This window comes from Phaenicophaeus curvirostris, chromosome 1, assembly GCF_032191515.1.
Source record: "Phaenicophaeus curvirostris isolate KB17595 chromosome 1, BPBGC_Pcur_1.0, whole genome shotgun sequence".
Lineage (NCBI taxonomy): Eukaryota > Metazoa > Chordata > Aves > Cuculiformes > Cuculidae > Phaenicophaeus > Phaenicophaeus curvirostris.
Window position 1 is genome coordinate 116832455 of NC_091392.1, and position 20564 is coordinate 116853018.

General features: G+C 42.4%; 1 protein-coding gene across 1 annotated transcript; it reads right to left on the bottom strand.

Moving 5' to 3' along the window:
• Positions 1–217: 217 nt before the first annotated feature.
• On the bottom strand, positions 218–18602 carry TMPRSS3 (transmembrane serine protease 3). Its single transcript, XM_069849941.1, has 13 exons — positions 18585–18602; positions 17415–17559; positions 15348–15458; positions 14349–14465; positions 11927–12050; positions 10015–10140; positions 9232–9275; positions 8334–8499; positions 6813–6982; positions 5121–5216; positions 3828–3970; positions 2851–3003; positions 218–238 (listed from the first exon to the last, which is right to left on the bottom strand). The coding sequence occupies exons 1-13, from the start codon at positions 18600–18602 to the stop codon at positions 218–220; spliced, it is 1434 nt and encodes a 477-aa protein (XP_069706042.1).
• Between the last annotated feature and the right edge of the window lie 1962 nt (positions 18603–20564).

The window sequence follows — 20564 nt, forward strand, 5'->3', positions numbered from 1 at the left end:
GCCATTACCCAATCTCCATCTGCATCTTTCATCCAGAAGAGGCTAAACATTCAACAGTTTTAATTTAGTGTAGTTTAATAGTACCAAAAGAAATGGTAAAAAGTAGTCTGTGAAGGCACAAAGCTCAGAGCAGGTGTCTGGAAGAGTGTGGTGGGTCCTTCAGTGGGACTAGAGTGTGATGTGGGGTTTCAGAAGTCCAGTGCACCATCGCTTTCCCTCAGGTCTGCAGTTCTTCTCTCTGGAAAGCAAAACCACTTGTTCATCTGTTCAGACGCTCACATTGCTGCCTATTAAACTCTGAACAGGAATGACTTTTTTTCCCCGTGCTACTAGGATCAGCAGAGGAGCTGCAAGGCTGCTGGAGCCAGCTCTGTGAGCTGAAGTCCTTCAGGAAATACTCATCACATGCATACAGGGAGCATTTCTCAGACAGTAATATATGTGGATAACTGGTACTTCCCTCAGTGCTATATACCTTTGGCTTCCCCCCTAGTGTGAGAGCTGTTCAAAATGAAATTCTGTACTCAATGTTGGGATAACGTCTTGGTAAATGACATCAACTAATTTTCACCACTTAGTGGAAAGCAACTAAAGGCTTTTCTTTGCACTTGCAGGAGAGAGCCTTCAGCTATATGTTTGTATCTTCCTGATAACCTGGGAGACAAGTATTTAATTCAGGTTTCAGACCTGGAAATGGAAGATCAAAAAACACAAACGCCTCCTCTTTGATCATGCCTTGCATTATATGATTGGCTTTGACAGGTAAGATGTCATGAAGCTAATTTCCAGAAAGAAAGCATTTAAGGGCATGCTGATAGACAAATTCCTTATCTTGCAATTCACATGTCTTAGATGAAAATGGATCTTTTGTAACTCCTTTGGTAAGCATTAGCTATGACAGTTAATTTAGTTTGAAGAAAACACAAGAACTTCTGGAGAGATCAAATGAATCCCAGCCCATAGTGAGCAATAGCAGTTAAGAGAAGATAGGACCATTATATCACAATGCAGACCTGCTAGGTGCAAGCTGTTCCCTTAGTCCTATTTTCAAGTGTGCACTAATTCTACTTTGATTTGGTTTGTTTCAGAGTCTGTTAAAAAGCGTCAGTTTCTATGCTGCAATTTCAAATCCTTTCTAAGAGGATAAATTGATGAACTGATATTTACATCTGAAGGACATCCCTGTGCAAAACTAAAATGTGTTAGCATTTAGCTAAACACAGATTTAGCTGGACTTTTTTCCCCCTTTGATTACTTCTTTATAATGGATATCTGTGCTTTCACTGGTTATGGGCTCTTTATCTAAAATGTCTGGATTTCTGTATCTGCAAAATACCAGCCATTTCTGGAACCTAAGCTTAGATATAGTGTACGGGGGAATTACAAGTACGAGGATATTTGGGGGGGGACACAAAGAAGGAAGTGTATCAGAGGTCTTAAAGCTCTTAACATGTCATCCTGTCTTCTTTATCTTTTCTGAGTAGCATAAAAACATGTGATAGAATAAAACTTCATGTGAAAAATAAGTTGTGAAAACAGCACATGTTGTACAGTATATAGATGGACCTGAACTGAAATCACACACATAACCTCATTTCAGGTACTTCCTTGTCTATGAATGCTTGTTATTGGCACTTTGGTTTGAGGAGGAAGTGTCACATATTTCACGAACAAGAAGGAGGAGGGAGCGGTTTCATCACGTGCCATCACTGTGGCACAGGCAGCTGTCAGGGCTGGGGTTGTATTCCTGGTGCTGGAACAGCAACACTTCTATTTATCTATTTGTTTATTCATCCATTCCAGCAAACTAGGTGCTAGCACTAGCACCTCTGTTTGTGAGGACCAGGCTAGAGCAGGGTGGGATGTATGCTTTCGTGCTTAGGGTGGCTTTGTCTTGATGCTAAGAAAATGACAATTAAGAGCCCCTGGATAGGTGTCTACCTGTGAGCTATTTGCTTAGGCTCCTACCAGTCATTGGAGGATTGTTCACTTGAGTTGCACGTGCACTTTTAGTGCCACTTGAGGTGTCCTACGGCACTTTGCCTGACTTCCAGCAGAGGGTCCTCAAGGCCTCAGATATCCCGTAGATCCTCTATCATATCTTCCCAAGCTCTCGCAGGGTATATGAGACTCCTCCATGGGGATGGTGGGTACAATCCATGGCTAGGTGCAGATCCTGCAGTCTGTATGGACACTACTGAACCAGACAGGACAGCCTGGGGTCTCTAAAATGCTCTCAATACCTCTGCTTAGGCAACAGAACCCTGCCTGGGAGTCCACATGGAGCACAACAACTCTCCCTGCTTGGCTGACTGAACCCAGCATCTCTCTGACAGTGCTGGAGGGTCACTGACAGCAGATGACCAGGTGTCCAGAGAATGGACCTCCCTTGGACAGGTGAAAGTGGCTGCAGTGTGCCCCCACTTCCTCATCTCTGCTTTCTTCTCCTTCCACCCAACACTGCCTCCCTCCTCTCACTCTGCTCAGCTTCTACTCCCAGGTAGTAGCAGCCTCACAGATCCAGATGAAGTATTCAGGTGTCTCTTCCCTTGACACCCATCTTTCACACCTTCCTGCTCCCTGCTCTGTATCCCAGGCCCCCTCCCCAGTCACTCCCACACTCCCCTCCCCTCCCTCCCTCTGCCCCGGTGCTCCCCACATCTTACTATGAACCTCCACGCCCTGCTTTGCCCACTCTGAGCGCAGACCTGCCCTGATCCCCAAGTGCATTCTTGTGTTGCCCATGTCCATACAACACAATTCAGCTGTGACAAATATGAGCTAAACTCTCGAGTGGCACAAACCAAGCAAAGCAACAACTGGAGATGGAGGCACAGGGCAAAACCAGACCTCCATCTGCTCGTGTATCCAGTCCAGGAAGAAGGTGGTTCGGCTGTAGACGCCTGGCTTGTTCTTTTCTGCACAGCCCACGCCAAAGCTGGTAGTCCCCACCAACTTCCAGACACTCATATCTTCACATGCTAAAGGGCCCCCACTATCTCCCTGGAGGACAAAGGATTAAAAGAAATGTCAGTGCCCCAGAAAAGAAGAGGAACATCTATTCTGGGGGGAGGAGGAGGTGATAGGGGGAAAGGCACAATCCAGTATTTCCGTCTGCTATTTCTGCTCTGTTCTGGATCCTAGAAGAAGCATACGTTACAGCAGAAGTTGAAGGCTTCTAAAAGATGTGTATTAGATCATATTTTTCTTTACCTGGTTAGCAGTACCATACAACAGAAGTGACACTGAAGCTTGCTGTCAAACAACATTTAAGTGCTGGAGAGCATGCCTGTCCTGCTGGCAGGATATCACTAATCTGCAGTCACCAGGCCTTGGTGAGAGACCACAGCTTGATCTCTCACAGCTGCTTCACTCAAAAAGCTCCTAGCTATTGAGCTCAGCTGAGCCCAGGGATGCAATAGCAAGCTTGCACCTCACCTCCTTCCCTGTTTGCTCCTGCCTGCTGTCTTGCACACTGTTTTTCTGGCTCTTTTCAGACACTATGCTAAGCAGATTTAACTCAGTGAACTCAAATCTAAGTACTGAAATCTCTCAATATTTTTTTCCTGGGGCAGTTTCCTGCCTTATGAACACCAAAGGCATCACAATAGAAAAAAAAAAAGGTATTTGGAACAAGTCTCTCCCTTTGGTGTAGTATAGGAACGTGTGCACAATCAGTGATTGATATTCATGTTAAACAGAGTAAATGACACAAAACTAAATATTTGCCCAAGAAAAGGCTGGGAGTGCCTTCTGATAACTTATCACTCATGTTTTTTCCATTGCCACTGTTAATGAGTACAGTTGCAGTTTTAAAACTTCCATACCTGGCAAGTGTCTACCCCTCCCTTTAGGAAACCAGCACAAAGCATTGAAGAAGTTATGATCCCACCATAGACATCCCTGTGATTGCAAATTGCGTTAGAAATCAGAGGAACACCTGCATAATTCATGGTGTCAGATGTATCACCTGTTAAAGGAAAAAAAAAAAGAAAAGAAAAAAACTCCATCCTTGAAAATAATCTCTAATAATAAACAAAAAATGTTTTAGCATATGAAGAATTGGCAAGTAAGGGTGAAAGAAATATGGTTAAAGTAACAACAAACAAGGCAACTAAGTGTCTCATCAATTACAAAATCCAGTAACTGGGACTATATAGAGCTGTGGATTATCACAGTATATAATATGGAGTAGTACATTATATGTTTCCACATCACACTAGACGATCAAAGACAGTAATGAACTTAAAATCTAGTTGAACATTGTCTTCAGTACTACTACCAAGTCTTGTTTCAAATTTGTCCCCTGTTCTATTAGTCAAAAATCATATGCAAACTCCTGAGTTATTCTACAAATACTTGTTTTATTTTACTCAGAGTCTGAACGAATAATTTCTACAAATTGGACTATTTTGACACTTTCTAGTGCCAATTTGTAGTGACATTTTATGTAAACCTTGCTTTTGTTTTTTTCCTAACTTTGGCTATTATCTGTAGGTCAGGTAACATACTGTTCTTGTTCTCTGAACAACAGGAACACGATAAATGACACAAATGAAGTAGGCTAAAAGAGCAATGACCTGAGAATTCAAGCATTTTCACTTGGAAGTGGTTCATTATATAATATTGACTAACATGACTGTGAGTCATAGTAAAAAAATACAATGAACTCTGTTTTCTTTGTGAAATTATTCACAGATTCCATTTCTACATTATCCAACCTGCTTTAAAATGTATACATGCTTTCTTTGAAAAAAATGGATGTTTGATTCTTGCATTCATGCTGCGCGTTCTGTGCTTGATGTTACAAAGGACACAGCTTGCTTGGCTAAGGCTGAGTACTGTAATCTGGTTGGTTTTTCTGTCTACGTGTAATTGTCAACCGTTTCACAGTTATAATCATCCATTTCTTGTGACAAGAGTTTGTACAGCACATTTACATCCTTTGACCCCATGCAGATGGCTTAATTTCCATTTAAGGGTCATAGAGAAACATGTCTTCTTTTTTCCCTACTTATTCCAGAAAATTTAACGTTGAACGATGCTCCAACTAAATCCTATACTTACTGTATGTGAGATGTTTACATGTAGTGTTATAAACAGCAGCCAATTTAAAATACCTCCTTCCACAGTTGCTCCCCATCCTGATACCCAACACATTTTCCCCTCTGGGAACTGTTCACCAAAATTAGGCAGACAAATTGGCTCTATGTGACCTATATTTAAAAAAAAAGAGACAGAGAGAAGAGACAACTGCTTTAAAATCTGACCAAAAAGAATTGTATGGCTCAGTAAAACTTGAAGATTTGGCTTGCAGTGAAGATGTTACGAACATTATCCCCTCTCCATGTAAAATAGGTTGGCAGTTTTGGAGGTCTTTTGTCTTATGGACAAGGTTTGAAACAATACCTATACCATGCCTGATTAGTTTCAAGTATGAAGCAACAGAAGGAGGTGTTGGCATGTCAATAAATTGAAGAATGAGCAAACACGAAATACAGCACATATGCTACTGTCAAGCAGATTGGTAAGCCCATGGCACAGTGCTCAGGCAGAGAAATGACCTGGCTAACCATGGCACGACTCCTCGGCACCTTCTAAACAGCTTTTCTGAAGCATTATGTGCAAAAAGCCGTGCATGCTCATCTCTGGGCTCTAATGAAAGGGCAACAACATGTATGAAGTTCTCGTTGTTTCCCATCCATCAGCTCATACAGTTTCAGGACCTCTCTGCTCTGGGATGCTGAATGCAATGTGATATAATCAGTGTTTGGTGCTTGTGGGGACAAACTGTGATATGTCAGGATGAGCTGGCACTGAGCAAAGGGAGGGGAGATACAAGGTATTACTGGGCAATTCCTAGTTGTTCAGTTCTCCACAGCGCAATGATTCCAGCTCCAGGCACCAAGCCCGCAGTGTGGAGACTACAAGCCCCTCAGGCTGCGCCAGCCCCCCTGGACATAGCATATATGTCGCTTAGTGTGGAGCCATTACTGTTCTTGCAGCCTTCCAAACTTATTTCTGAGTGCTAGAGATTTTAAACAGAACAAAGTCAAACTTATTTTTTATTCAAAGTGGAAGTTTAAAATATTTCAAGATAATTTATTTCGGAACTGACAATCTAGATGAGTCAGTGCCAGCTCCCCTTTGCAGAGATCTCACTGTGATTAGGAGGTATTGGCAGGTGATCATTTAAATTCATATAATACTATTATACGTTATTTCAATTCACTAGCTGCGTCAGCTATAGGTAGCATCCTGCTGAGAAAATAAAAGTAGCTTTTATTTAGAAGTGTAATTATATTTAAATAGTCTTTTATTCTCCATGAAATTTAAGCTTGATTTTTAGCTTTGGACATTGCTGGGTACCCCTGTACTCACATAGAGAAAATGATAAAAGTCTCTGTGACATCCAAATAAAATGAGGCATTTATTTTAGATAGTAAAAATATTTAGAAATAATAAAGTTAATGTCTGCCTATTATTAAATACCTTCAGTAAGCCAATACCAGAATGGGATGGGAACATTTTGCAGAGTTCTGTGGCCACGTCATTGCTCTCTCTTCCTGGAGGAGATCCTGATACCAAAGCCAGGTGGTTTCTGCCTGTGTAGTCTGAACAGAGATCTTTGCCTTGTCACCTTGTGATCACAGCAGCAGACTGGCTAAGGCTACACTGCATGTCTCTCTCTGCTTTTAGAGGCAGTGGAGAACTATTCTACTGTCCTAAGTTAGGCATAGGGCACCAAGAGAAATTTCCTCTCACTTTTAACTAGAAAGGTGAGAAAGTCAAGTGAAAGATAGTAGAATTACCATTGAAAGCAAGTGGTGCTGCCAGTTTCATCAGTGCTATATCATTTCCCATTGTCTTGGGTTTATAATTTCGATGATATATAATTTTTTCCACTGAATATGGGTGAACCTGGGTGTCTTGCTGAGTCACAAAACCAACTTGTACACTCCATGAGCTTGGCAAGTACAGACTGAAACAAAGACATAGAAGAGTCTGAAAAAAACTTCAAGAAAACACTCAGGTTTTCTAATTGTCTCTCAATCACTTAAAATCTCTGCAGGCAAATAACTAGAGATCGCTGTACTTACTTAGCAATTGATTAATACTGGCTACATTTTGCACCTAGTTTCAAAAATACAGAAAGGGGGAGTAATATTAGCAACACAACAGCTCACTGGCATATTATTTGGGTATCTTTCTACAAATATATGAGAGTTTTGTGTTGGTTAAGCTTTAAAAAACTGTATGGCTTCCTATGTGACCCCACAGAAGTCAATGCTGCTGCCTGGCACACATGTTCTCAGCCACCTGGTTTGCTCAGCAACACTTGTGACAAGGCATTTTCAAGGGAGAGGCTTTCCTTCTGGTAGCTTCTTCTGAACACAGTTCATGAGCAACCACATCTTTCGGCCTCTAGCACACAAGCAGCTCCTCTTCTCTTGGCTTCACCTCACCTGTCTAGCATTGGATTTGCAGCAGTGCTGGGAAAAGCCTCCAGGGATGTGAGGTGTGTTGACAGCTCCCATCCCCATCAACTTTTGAACACATCACAGCCAACTTGGTTGTGCAGGACAGAGCTAAGGACAAAAGCCCTAAAATGCTCAATTCCTAAATAATTATTTTTATGGCAATAAATAAGATCTAGGAGAAGGATTTTGCAAGCATTGTGCTGTGGGCACCTAAAAGTGGTCAGAGGAATCCTATTTTAGCTGGCTAAATGCTTTTGGTGAACATGGCCTGAGTTTGTAAGAGGAGAAGAATGAGAAGACCTCTCCTGCACTACTGGCAACAAAAAAAGACTGTGAAACTAGACAACTCATTATATATAAGGACTATATTTATAGTTACACAAAGAGTCTAAATAACTGTTTAGCACATGTTTACAACTCAAAGACTACTGCAAACAGCATAAAAAGGAGGAGTGAGTGTGTGGTAAAGGGCACTAAGCACAGCACAACTGACTTAACTACTACTGATTGATCCTGTCAACTTGAAAAGAATTGTGTGATTTATTTTGGAGCTCCCGAGTACCAGAGCAGCCAAGAACGAATTCCTCTGGAATGTTTGAAAACTGGGGGCCCTTATTCAGACCACTTCTTGAGAAGACTTTTTCTTAGTAAATACTTACACTGGTGCAAAAAGAAAGACATGGTTTAAATGTTATGGAGCAAGAACATGAAATAAGGACAACTCAGTCTCTCCTGCAGTTCATTTTGAAGAGAAGGCACTGTGTATTAGCCCACCTGTCCTCTGCCCCACACACAGACTCGCTGCAAGCAGGGTCAGTGGAACACCCCAAGCAAGTGGATTTAGGGACTTACTCATAGACACAGTGGGCAGCTGTGATGATCCAGCGTGGGGTGATGACGGACCCTCCACAGAGGTGGTGCCCATGGAACTGCAGGCTCACCTGCCAGGGCCACTGCCTGGGGGAGGACGCGTTGCCCCCCACAATCCGCGGTCTGTAGCTGGCCCGTGTTCCACACGCTGCCGGAAAGCAAAGATTACATTCCATGGGGAAATGAAGATACGTTTTTTTTCACCTTCAGCTCCTTTACTCGCAGCCTTGCTGAGGCTGGGAGGTTTCAGCAGCAGGACTGTCCTCATCCCCATGGCGCTGCCCCTTGGGGTTCCCCACTCCCAAAGCTGCAGTATTGTGCCTGGCAGCCCATCTGGGGGCTGTGGGGCTCACATCTTCTCCCCAACAGATGTACAAATCAGCTGAGCTGTAAAACCCACTGTTCTGCCCTCCTTAAAAGCACAGGATCATAGGGGGCCACATTGGCAGGCTGAAGCATCACCTCATCCCTGGTCTTTATTTTGCTGTTGGTTTTTTTTGACTTTTCATACCTTGATCTGAAAACTAGCTGACCTGGAGAGATGTGGAATGAAAGCTCAAATGGTAAAACGGAATATGCTTTCCCCCGCCAAGATGGCAGAGAGTTGGAATTACAGTATCAGTCCATGGACTCAGCTCACAATCCTTAAATTTCTGCTTCCTACTGTGATTCTGACCAAAATGCTCCTGTTACCTGATGTTTCCAGTCTGCCCTCCCAGCCCATTCTCACTTTCTGAAATTCTTTTAAATATACTTTTTCTTGGGAATGTTAAATTGATGTTATAGTATGCCCTGAGTACAAAATCCCTCCCAACTCCTGCCACGCAGGGGATGAAAAAAGACAGTTTCTGATTTTATTTTCACCTTTTCTGATTCTTACCCAAACATTTTAAGATGATCACTTTGCCAGAAGTGCATTCCTCTCTAAGATGAAAAGACAGAGCAGTGTTAGTTCCAACTCACAAATACTGTTTGGGTTGGGTTTTTTTTCAAAATTGTGTCATCTCCATGTACAGTTATGTGTATTATAATGTAAGTAATTCATATACTGAAGGAGGTACAAAGTCATCCACTCAACCAATCTACTTAGGGCATTTAGCTGAAATAATTGAGGCAGAGGCTTAGACACCATTTGGAGCCTGAAGACCGTACTCTGCCCTGCTGAGAGGTGGTTCACTCTTCTGCAAGGGGAGGCTCATCAGTAATTTTCAACATGTGATCTGTACTCTCCTTGGATCCATAGCTTGTTTCTTAGTGAAAGGTAACTAAGAAAAACAAGCCATTGTCAGGAGGAAGAAATGGACCATAAAAGGTTCATAAGTCTACAGGGAAATATCTAGGGATCTGTAAACTGAAACAAACTGCTTCAAAATGGAAAAAGATAAGTGCATGGCATCTATTTGCAAAAAGATGGAACATGGGACAAATAGGCTTTTCAAATAGCTCATTTTAAAGCCTTTGTTGATTTTAATGGGCCTTGGATCAGGCTTTTAGTTCTTATTCCAAGACTGCTGCTGAACCTTGGTCTATGATGCATAACAACACCAACCACTTATGAAGTACTACGTGCCTGAAAAAAAACCAGGCAGCAATCTCTAACTATTTGTAATTCTCCTTTTATTGTTTGCTCTCTTTCTGTCAGGATGAACAAGCCAAGGCATACCTGAGGTTTGTTGCATTGTGCAGGGATGTCATCTGATCAGCTGATAACCAGTAGCTGAGGGATACAAAATGTCTTTGAAACTGTTTTTCGACTGCAGCCACTGGCAGGTAACCTGAACTCACATAACTGCAAATAAACCATAAACACAGCTTCCTCAGACAGCATTTCAGTAATCTGTTTACATAATTCAGCAGTTCTGCTAATGATAACCCAATGTAGCAACAACAATAATCAGATTCTGACACTTGATAAAGTAATCGTATCCTCCCCAGGAAACACTTCTTATAATGTGCATGTATTTATGCCATATTCATGTGTGGAAGTCACACACGCTGAGAGGCATTTAACTGGAAAGGAAGCAGATTTCAGTTCTAACATTGCTATAAAACTTGTATTGTAACTGGTTGGCACATTTCCTGAAGCACTAACAAGATTTCATTGCCTCCTTTTTCTAGAGTTATGTTTTACAGCAAGGTAGATGAATAATATGTAATTTTTTCTTGTCTTTTTTTGTTGAACAATTGAAATGTATTTTATCCTAACGGCAAAAAGAATTTGCTCAAAGAAGCTTTATGCTGCTAACTATAATATGCAGCAATTGAAATGACACCATTGTAAGAAAAAACAGAGCATCATTGAAAGTCATAACTTCAAATTGTTTCTCAATTGCATGAAAGTTTGTGAAAAAAATGGTGCCTTTTCAGGAATGGGATTGATCCAGTAAGAACTGCCTTGTTAGGTTCTTTTTTTTAATTGTGAGGTGGACCTTAATTCCAAACAGATGTCACAGCATGAGTTGTATACACAATTTTCCTACAGAGGAAGTAAAAGAAATAGAAAATGCTCATATATTTTTGTGTGTGTCTCTGGCAGTCTGTAAGCTACTTAGAGAGACAATTAGGATCCATGCACCCGCATCCCATAGGAAAGATTTAACCAAACCATCATATTTAGCTATCACCCAGGATTTACAGCAGCAATAAATGGTACTTGCAGTGCACAACTGTTCAGGACTATTTCCCACACCATCCCAAATCTTCTCAACCATATCATTCACAAAAGTAGATTGTTAAGTCCTTTCTTTTTCATAGAATAGAATCATAGAATCATAGAATAACCAAGTTGGAAGAGACCCACCGGATCATCGAGTCCAACCATTCCTATCAAACAATAAACCATGCCCCTTAGCACCTCGTCCACCCGTGCCTTAACCACCTCCAGGGAAGGTGAATCAACCACCTCCCTGGGCAGCCTGTTCCAGTGTCCAATGACCCTTTCTGTGAAACATTTATTCCTAATGTCCAGCCTAAATCTCCCCTGGCGCAGCTTGAGGCCATTCCCTCTTGTCCTGTCCCCTGTCACCTGGGAGAAGAGGCCAGCACTCTCCTCTCCACAACCTCCTTTCAGGTAGTTGTAGAGAGCAATAAGGTCTCCCCTCAGCCTCCTCTTCTCCAGGCTAAACAACCCCAGCTCTCTCAGCCGTTCCTTGTAAGACTTGTTCTCCAGCCCCCTCACCCGCTTTGTTGCTCTTCTCTGGACTCGCTCCAGAGCCTCAACATGCTTCTTGTGGTGAGGGGCCCAGAGCTGAACACAGTATTCGAGGAGCAGTCTCACCAGTGCTGAGTACAGAGGGAGAATAACCTCCCTGGACCTGCTGGTCACGCCATTTGTGATACAAGCCAAGATGCCATTGGCCTTCTTGGTCATCTGGGCACACTGCTGGCTCATGTTCAGTCGCTGTCAACCAACACCCTGAGGTCCCTCTCCTCCAGGCAGCTTTCTAGACAGACTTCTCCTAGTCTGTAGCTTTTCTTTTAAAGCAGTGACTAATACAAGTTTTCATTAGAAAGAATGTGAACCTCAGAGTTTGTTCAAAATGCCAAATAAAGTTTCTTCTATTTTGTGTTCGTACCTTGAGAAACCCAGATGTTTGCAAGTAGTATTTCCATACTCTGCTTTCCAGTCATCAGCGCAGACGGTTCGCCAGTATCCAGAAGTGAACACTTGAAGCACTGCTTTCTTGCCACTCAGCCTGACTTTGAGATTCAGGAGAAGAAAAGCCTGAGTGAGTTGTGAAGAACCACCAGGTGTGCAACAGGTACACAACACCATCACTGCACCGCTGTGGCACCCACATTTCTTAGCTCACTGAATTTTTACTACTTGTCTTTTTTGTCTCTTGGATCTTTTGACAGAATTTTCTGTGCTTTCCCCACCGCCACCCTTAAGAGAAGAAACCAAGGTATGCCGAACTAGAACAGTCGGGAGAAAAAAGTCTGCGCTCATGGGCATGGATAGGGGATGTTAGCTCTAATTCAGATGGAGAAGACTGCCTTGCTCTCCAGTGAGTCTAAGCAAGTCTTGCTGATAGAAGTGAGTTGGAGCTGCAGATGCTCAGCACAGAGGAAACCTACAATCAAGATAAGTGATGATAGGTGGTTGGCACCTCCTGCACTGCACAGCACAGTCAGAGAGGTGGATGGCACTCTGCTGTGGTGCAGAGCCCCAGATGAGCACGAAGCACCTGGATCTGTGAAAGGGCACATCTACATGATCTTCCCAAGGAGAAGGGATGGCATGCATGTGATCACTGCTGGACAGTGGTTTCTTGCAGGCACCCATGGGCCAGTGTTATGTCATAGCAAAGGCAGACAAGAAAAGCAGATGTAGTGCCCATAGGATCCACAGAGGCCTGAAGCCTCCCTGGGGAAAACACACCAAAGGTTGAAAGTGTTGTGAGTGATTAGCTGAAGCCAAAATCTTATGGTTCTTGTTATTCCTCGTATTGCACAGATGGAAAGTTGTGCTGCCTCCTTACCTGTAGGTACAGGAGTCAGAATTACAAGTACACTGCTCTAAAAATCAGTTGTTCAGTTATATTCTAATATTAAAGTCCTTTCCCTCCAGCGGCTGCAAACACCACAGTCATCTTCCATAGCACATGCCAGGGATGGACCATTTAAAATGGCCCTGTGATGCCTGAAACCATTACAGAAAGAAACTCAGACAAAAGGGCATATATTTCACACATGGACCAGTAAACTCCACGTTACTTAATGCACCAAAAGCATTGTTGATCTCTCCTGTTCCCGCATCCCTTAAGATAATAAATGGCTTTTGCAATCTTCAAAACCAACACATTGCAACTATGTGACAGTGCATACAGGGAATCCTGTGTTTAGACACCATAATGCAGTGATGGTATACCTTGCAGGCATGGGAAATGATGGGAGTCAAAAGACATCTAGATTTCTAATGGAGAAAAACACCCTATATGGCAGTAGCAATATTCAGCACTCATCACAGTTATCTTAAGAGCCGTTTGATTTCTCAGAGGCCATAGATCAATACCTCAGAGAGATTGTTCCTCTGAAGTGGTGATTTAGACAATCCATCAGTCTCTTATTTTCCTTGTCTCACCCAAACTCACAGAATCACAGAATCACAGAATAACCAGGTTGGAAGAGACCCACCGGATCATCGAGTCCAACCGTTCCTATCAAACACTAAACCATGCCCCTCAGCACCTCATCCACCCGTGCCTTAAACACCTCCAGGGAAGGTGAATCAACCACCTCCCTGGGCAGCTTGTTCCAGTGCCCAATGACCCTTTCTGTAAAGAATGTTTTCCTAACGTCTAGCCTAAACCTTCCCTGGCGGAGCTTGAGGCCATTCCCTCTTGTCCTGTCTCCTGTCACTTGGAAGAAGAGGCAAGCACCCTCCTCTCTACAACCTCCTTTCAGGTAGTTGTAGAGAGCAATGAGGTCACCCCTCAGCCTCCTCTTCTCCAGGCTAAACAACCCCAGCTCTCTCAGCTGTTCCTCATAAGGCCTGTTCTCCAGCCCCTTCACCAGCTTTGTTGCTCTTCTCTGGACTCGCTCCAGAGCCTCAACATCCTTCTTGTGGTGAGGGGCCCAGAACTGAACACAGGATTCGAGGAGCGGTCTCACCAGTGCCGAGTACAGAGGGAGGATAACCTCCCTGGACCTGCTGGTCACGCCATTTGTGATACAAGCCAAGATGCCATTGGCCTTCTTGGCCACCTGGGCACACTGCTGGTTCATATTCAGTCGGTTGTCAACCAACACCCCCAGGTCCCTCTCCTCCAGGCAGCTTTCTAGACAGACTTCTTCTAGTCTGTAGGACTGCATAGGGTTGTTGTGCCCCAAGTGCAGGACCCGGCACTTGGCCTTGTTAAACCTCATGCCATTGGACTCTGCCCAGCGGTCCAGCCTGTTCAGATCCCTTTGCAGATCTCTTTACAACATGCATTTCTTGACAACGCACCAGATGCTACTGGAGGTAGAAGGTATTTATAATCAAATTTAAATTACCACATCTGTACTCATCCTCCCCTTCTTTACAGTTGAAGACACCATTGCACCTGGCTGATTTCTGGATACACTTAAAGGATGATCGGCAGCGAAACTTCCCAATGCAGTTGTATTGTACTAATGAGAATGAAAGCAAACAAGGTGATGAAAACACACTTGGATATTAATATAATACTTCTGATGTCCATTATCTGGGCAGATTACTGTATTGTTTAGAAGACAACTCCTGTACTCTAGGAACTTTTGAAATACAACCTGGAGATTGCTACATGGTGCTGCTAAACTCATGTATTTGTAATGACTTGCAGGGTGTGTTTGTGCTGACTCCTTCCCAGCTTCCTACACAGTTTACATTTCACTCCAGAGTGAGTTTCTGCCCAGTGCCTCAGAATGCTAGCAGCAAAGCAAGGAGGCACTTGCAAAATATAGCCAGTGCATTCTATTCCTGAGCAGATGCCTTAACGTTCTGCAAGCTTATCTCTATTGCAAGTGTGAAAGCGCTGCTCTAGCATCAATATATTTGGCATCTAGACGTGGGCAGTTCACACTTTCCAGTTGCAACTAAACTCATTCTGCATTTTCTTTTCCTTTGTAGAAGTTGTTTATGATAGGGGAAAGTTCTTTAATTCTTGGAAAAGAAACTTAGAGAAGTTAATTACAGGAGAAAAAAATGCTCTGTGCTACCTGAAGCGCCCGCCCCCCCCCCCAGTTTCTGAACTCATAGCTCATCACTCAAGAGGAATCATTGAAGTTCTACTAAAGGTTTCTTGGAGCTGTGGGTTCCCCAGTATTGTAAACATTATACCAATCCTCTCAAGAATCCAGATCTATTTTATCCCTACGTGTAAATAAAATTTAAAGCCATCACATCAACAAGATTTTTTACTTCAGCAAACAAGCCACAGTAGCAGTTTAATTCCATTCCAAGTAAAAGGCTCATGAAAAATTAAGCATTTGAATGGTTAAGTGAGAACTTAATGAATAACTAATTGTACTTACCCCCTAGACCAATGGCAACTGATAGGATTACTGCAAGGAATAAACCACAGATATATGGAAAGTATTTTAGGGAGATAAAAGCATGGCACACAGAAGGTGGTTCAATATCTCCTAGAAAAAAAGCAGAGAGAACAGCTTCCATAAAGTTAAACCAGCTTGAGTTTGTGGTGAAAAATCTAACATTATATTAAATGGCAGTAGAAACCCCTGCATACACTTCATGAACTGACTGGATGCGAAGGGGTTTGGAACCTCCAAATCCTGTGGGGTTGGCCAGTGTTCTCAGACATCCCTCTAGTATTTGCCCAGTGAGGCAACTAAATCACGTCCTTACAGAGCACCTGTCCTGTCCTTAATGCGATTGATAACATGAGCTTTAAGTTTTGATCTTCACGGGTTACATCACACTGAGAGATTTAGAAGTATACAGTCACTTCTCCTGAAAATGTGAGACCCCAAAGAAAAATTAAATTCAGACCTGTTTTGTTTGTGTAATCAAACCTGTCTTTAGGGTACAGGTATACTCTCTGAAGACTTCTGAAAGCTGAAGAGAACTAATACATTCTTTCAGTGGAAGTAGCAAAGAATAAACTAGTTCAAGTCTTCTCTTTATGACCATTCCTGTCTGTGAAGCATCCTGACTCTTGCCTGTGCTAAGACAATGATCCCGGTGTTCCATCCAGCTGTAGCCTCAGCTGAACATTGCTCTCAGCAAAAGTCCTGGGGTGAGGCCAAAGGCCACATAGCTCCACCTTGTGCAGCAGGGAGCTAAGTTCCATGCACAATGCATTCCTACAGAGTCAGAGTAATAGAGACAAGGAAACAGGTAAGAAGAGCCAAAAGGTTCGAACAGCAGCAGTTATACTGGAATGAAGACTGGACTAGCTAGTAAATAGATGTTAAGACAAGAAGGCAGAAAGTTACTTATCTGGACTTGGAAGTAAGGTTAACTGAAAATAGACAGCTAAATTTGCACAAAAAAACCCCCAAGCCCCACAAACTAGAAGCTAGCTTGAAAAATATGGGAAAAAGTGGTCTAGCTGAAGTTTTGCTATAAAGACAAAGAGAGAACTGAGTGATGGCTGAGTTTTGAGTTATGAAGGGACAAAGATGCATCTGAAGGTAAAAAGTATAACAGTAGTAATTGCTGAATATATTTCATGAGCCAGGCTAGTCCGGCTCACCAATAACCTCCTGCTGACCTCAACTTAGTGGTATTGTCAGTCTAGAAGACAGCAACAGATTCCACTGAAAATAATGAATGGTCTTTGGTGTGAAATGTATTCTGCTATACTAAGGGCAAGCTATTGGAAAATAGCATGCATACACAGCTCGGTCACAGTTACATGCAGGGACTCGCAAAACTTTGTCTTCAATTGTAATCCATGCAGTTCTTCACCCTCTCAGTCTTCAAGCTTTGAATTTGAGATTCGCAGAAAGTTACAATCAGCCAAGGATGAGGAGTGTATCCTAGTGCTTATAGACTCACAAATAAATCCCAGCCTGCACACACCCTTTCAGCAGCAGATGTGTAACTAGTTTTGGCAACGGAGTGGGTTTCTTGTATGCCAAAAATCTTAGACAGTGTAGTAGCTAATGGACTAGAAAATTAAATGGCTCTATCTTCATCCTTGATGCTCAGCCTGTCTCTGTAGGAGCAGATGGATATTTTTGCCATGAAACCTATGGGATGTAACACATGTGCACACTATTCCTCCAAGGCTGCTGGTTTTTATATTCATTTTTTTTAATGGACTAGTTTCCAGGTTGGTAAAATTTAAAATAAGCTGCTAAAAAACGTGTCTAAGAAGCATGGGCAAATATATGGTATGTGGCTAAAATGTGTGAGTAGTCTGGCTGTGAAAAATGTTTGATACAAGTTGACACAGGATGTCATCATCTGTTAATCTGCTGGCAAACCTCATGGCTGGGGGAGTGAGGCTGTGTTTCTTCTTCTTCTAAGTGATTGCTTTCTTTGAATGAGTGAGCAAGCATAGCTTTGCAAGGCTAAAGACTGACAGCAACCATTTAGATTACAAAGGTCAAAAAACTGTGCAATATCCCTACCAGATCCATCTGCACTGGGGTCCACTTTTGCTTGTGGTATGAAGAAAAACCTTTTGAAAGAAAACTGAATTTCTGGTACTGGCGATTCATCTTCTGTAACAGTGATGATTTCAAGACTTCCAGTAGTGGGATTTGTCTCTTGTACCTGACTCAAAGGGGAAGAAAAAAAAAGAATTATTTCTATTAACTCAGAAAAAATCTGACACTGGTCTCATGATATGAAGGGACACATAGTTTTGCTTCATACTTCATTTTTTTTTCCAGTTTTTCAAGTGCAGTACAGATACAACGTGAATCTACTGGGGTGCTTTCATGCATGTTGTGTTTTCATAAAGGGCATCGCTTCATAAAATGTTGTGTACCTCAAATTCACAAGAGGATATCTTATAATTAATTAACTAGAAACCTACTGTAATTAAATTTTGTTCATTTGTCTAAGCACCTTTAAAAACTCACACTAGGGACATTTTCACTTCAATTTCAATCCATTCCTTGTGAGGTGCAATTGGAAACAAGACACAGACCTAAAAGCATGACCTCTTTACAGCACCTGACAATGATCATGCACAGGTCCATTGAATTTTACTCCAGAAAACCTCTGATTGCTTTCTACACAATGAAAAACAATGAGAATGGGCTACTACAATTCAGGGTAAATAACTTTGAAATTATTATTTGTGACTCCTGTTCTGTTAACAGTCACTGGCAAGAGGAATCAAGTTTTAGAACTTACGGTGTTGTGAAAAAAGTCCAAGCTCATTAAAGACAGAGGAGATTGTAAACTGTAAAATGAGTTTTAAGTGTTTGCAGAGTCAGTTCCACAAAATGCTTACAATAACACATTCTAAACAAAGAAAATGTATTTGGTCTGTGACACTATATCTTTAATTCACCTGGAATATCTTTTCACCTTTCAGTAAATAACTGGAATAAGGTTTCTACTCTTTCATTTCAACGTACATAAATTTTATATTGAACCTGTCAGCTTTAAGGTAGAGAAAAAGACAGCTCACTGTGCATGATTTTAAAATATTAAAAAAGCGCCTTCTAATCGGTGCATAAGTTGTCCATCAGGAAACAAACCAGCATTGTGATGTATACTACACAGAAATCAAACATTGATTTGACACTTATTTACAGGATATCATATGCTCTCAAATCTTCACTCACCTCTTCCTGAGAAGTCATAGTTAAAAGCAAAACTGTTTTCTTTCTTCATTATCAAAAGAAACCAAAAGGAAATTCTGAATTTGCTAAGCCAGTCTGCTCTGGAAAGGTTTTCACTGAGCTGCCTGCAGCTGCCTGTTCAGTCATCTGTTGCATACAGCATTATGGCAGCAGCCTGTGTAATTCAACCTGGTGAGGGGTATCAGGTAGCCCTGGATGGCATGGCTACAGAAAGGAGAAGATAAAAATTCAGCACACTTTTTAATTAGCCTAAGAGAGTCAGATAATACTGTAGTATTTGCAAACCTTTCTGGAACCCCTCAGCAAAGGGCCTCAGCAAAACTGCGCAGGCTGATGCTTGCTCATCCTTTATCAAAACTCATGCAGCTGAGGACTCTGACAACAGCTGTGAGTGGCAGAAGTCCCAGGTACTTCATCTTTTCAGTGCACAAGACCTACAAGATCACCTTGCTCTTCCTTCATTTGGTTTACCCTTTGTTGTGTGCTTGCAGCAAAGAGCACACTTGAGGGTTTTTGGAAGAGATCCATGCTTTAATTTTGGATAACTTCTATAATTTATTATTGTACAATATTTTGGAACTACTTTGTAAGCAGCATCTTACATTTCTGAAGTGTCAACTCATTCATACTCAGAGATTTAGAAAATGAAAATGTATGCTCAGCTTTATAAACTGCTCAAGAGTTAGGTTTTTTAACTAAGAAGAGGGATTGATGACAGAGAGGAGAGTGGAGGGAATAGGAAGGAGGAGAGATGAAGTAATAAACCATGGCAATGTAAGTGGAACAAGGTTCCTGAAAGGCCAAGGAAGAAATGAATGTTTTCCATGACAAAAACCATGTCTCTGGAATATGTTTGAAATTAGGGAAGCTTTTCAGTCCCTTTGCTGTGTCTGATGGAAATTGGCACTTCCATAGAAGAGGACACCGCATCACAGTCCTGTCAATGGTTCACATCTAGACCATGACATCAAGAGTCCTCTATGACCTTTTATGACAATTTTTCCGCAGCCTTCCCTGGAAATGGATAGATAGAAATAAAAAAGAAGAACAAAACAAAACAGATGAGGATGTATAAAGAAAGATGTACTTCTTCAGTTTCTCACAGTGCTCTGATGCTCTCTCCACTGGGCTTCAGAGATGAACGGTTGGAGAAGAAGTCCAGACTGGCCCAGTACCCCAAGGGGAAATTCAGCCAAGGGAAAGAAAGTGAGGGCTCATTTCAGGAGACCAGCAGCTAAGGTGGCACTTTCAGGCCATGAGTTGAGACGTCCCGTCCTCCACAGGGAGCTGTGGTACCTTCAATGAGGACACGCCAGGCCAGAGAAAATTGTCTCCAATCATTTCACCTACTCTGGTCAGGCTGGAAACCCTTGGGACCAGACTGTGCAGAGACTCCTGTGGTGGCACTGGCATCACCAGAAAGGACAGGCTTCTCCTTGCTGCCAGTCTGAGCTGCTCCAAGCCCAGTTTCAGGGTGTGATGCCAGATGGGACATGGGCTTTGATGCTGCACAACTGGCCAGCTCATCACCTTTGGCTGTGAAGACTAAATCAAGAGTCATGTACAATAGGGACGGGAGGACATGAAAACTGAGCCCAAAAGGAAACAATATGGCCTACAGACTATTTACATGCTGCAGGATACCCCTGCTTGCCTCTCCCATGCTACAGTAGCAGCTCAGGTGATTTTCTTGGCTTTCAGAAGACAATTTAAAATGAAAGGCTAAAACACCACATCTCAGACCCTTCAGAAAGTCCACCCTGGCTGTGGTATTTACCTGTGGACTACTAATGTTGTTCTGTGAGGGTGGATGGGAAAAGCCTGCAGTTAGCTTTTGCTGGTTTAGCCACTCTAAACTAAAAATTCAAAGATGCAGGTGCTACGAAAACAGGATGCCAGTTTTTGTTAGAGAAGATCAAAAGAGGTTTGAGAGGTTTTTTATTTAAGCTGCCTCTTTCTCTC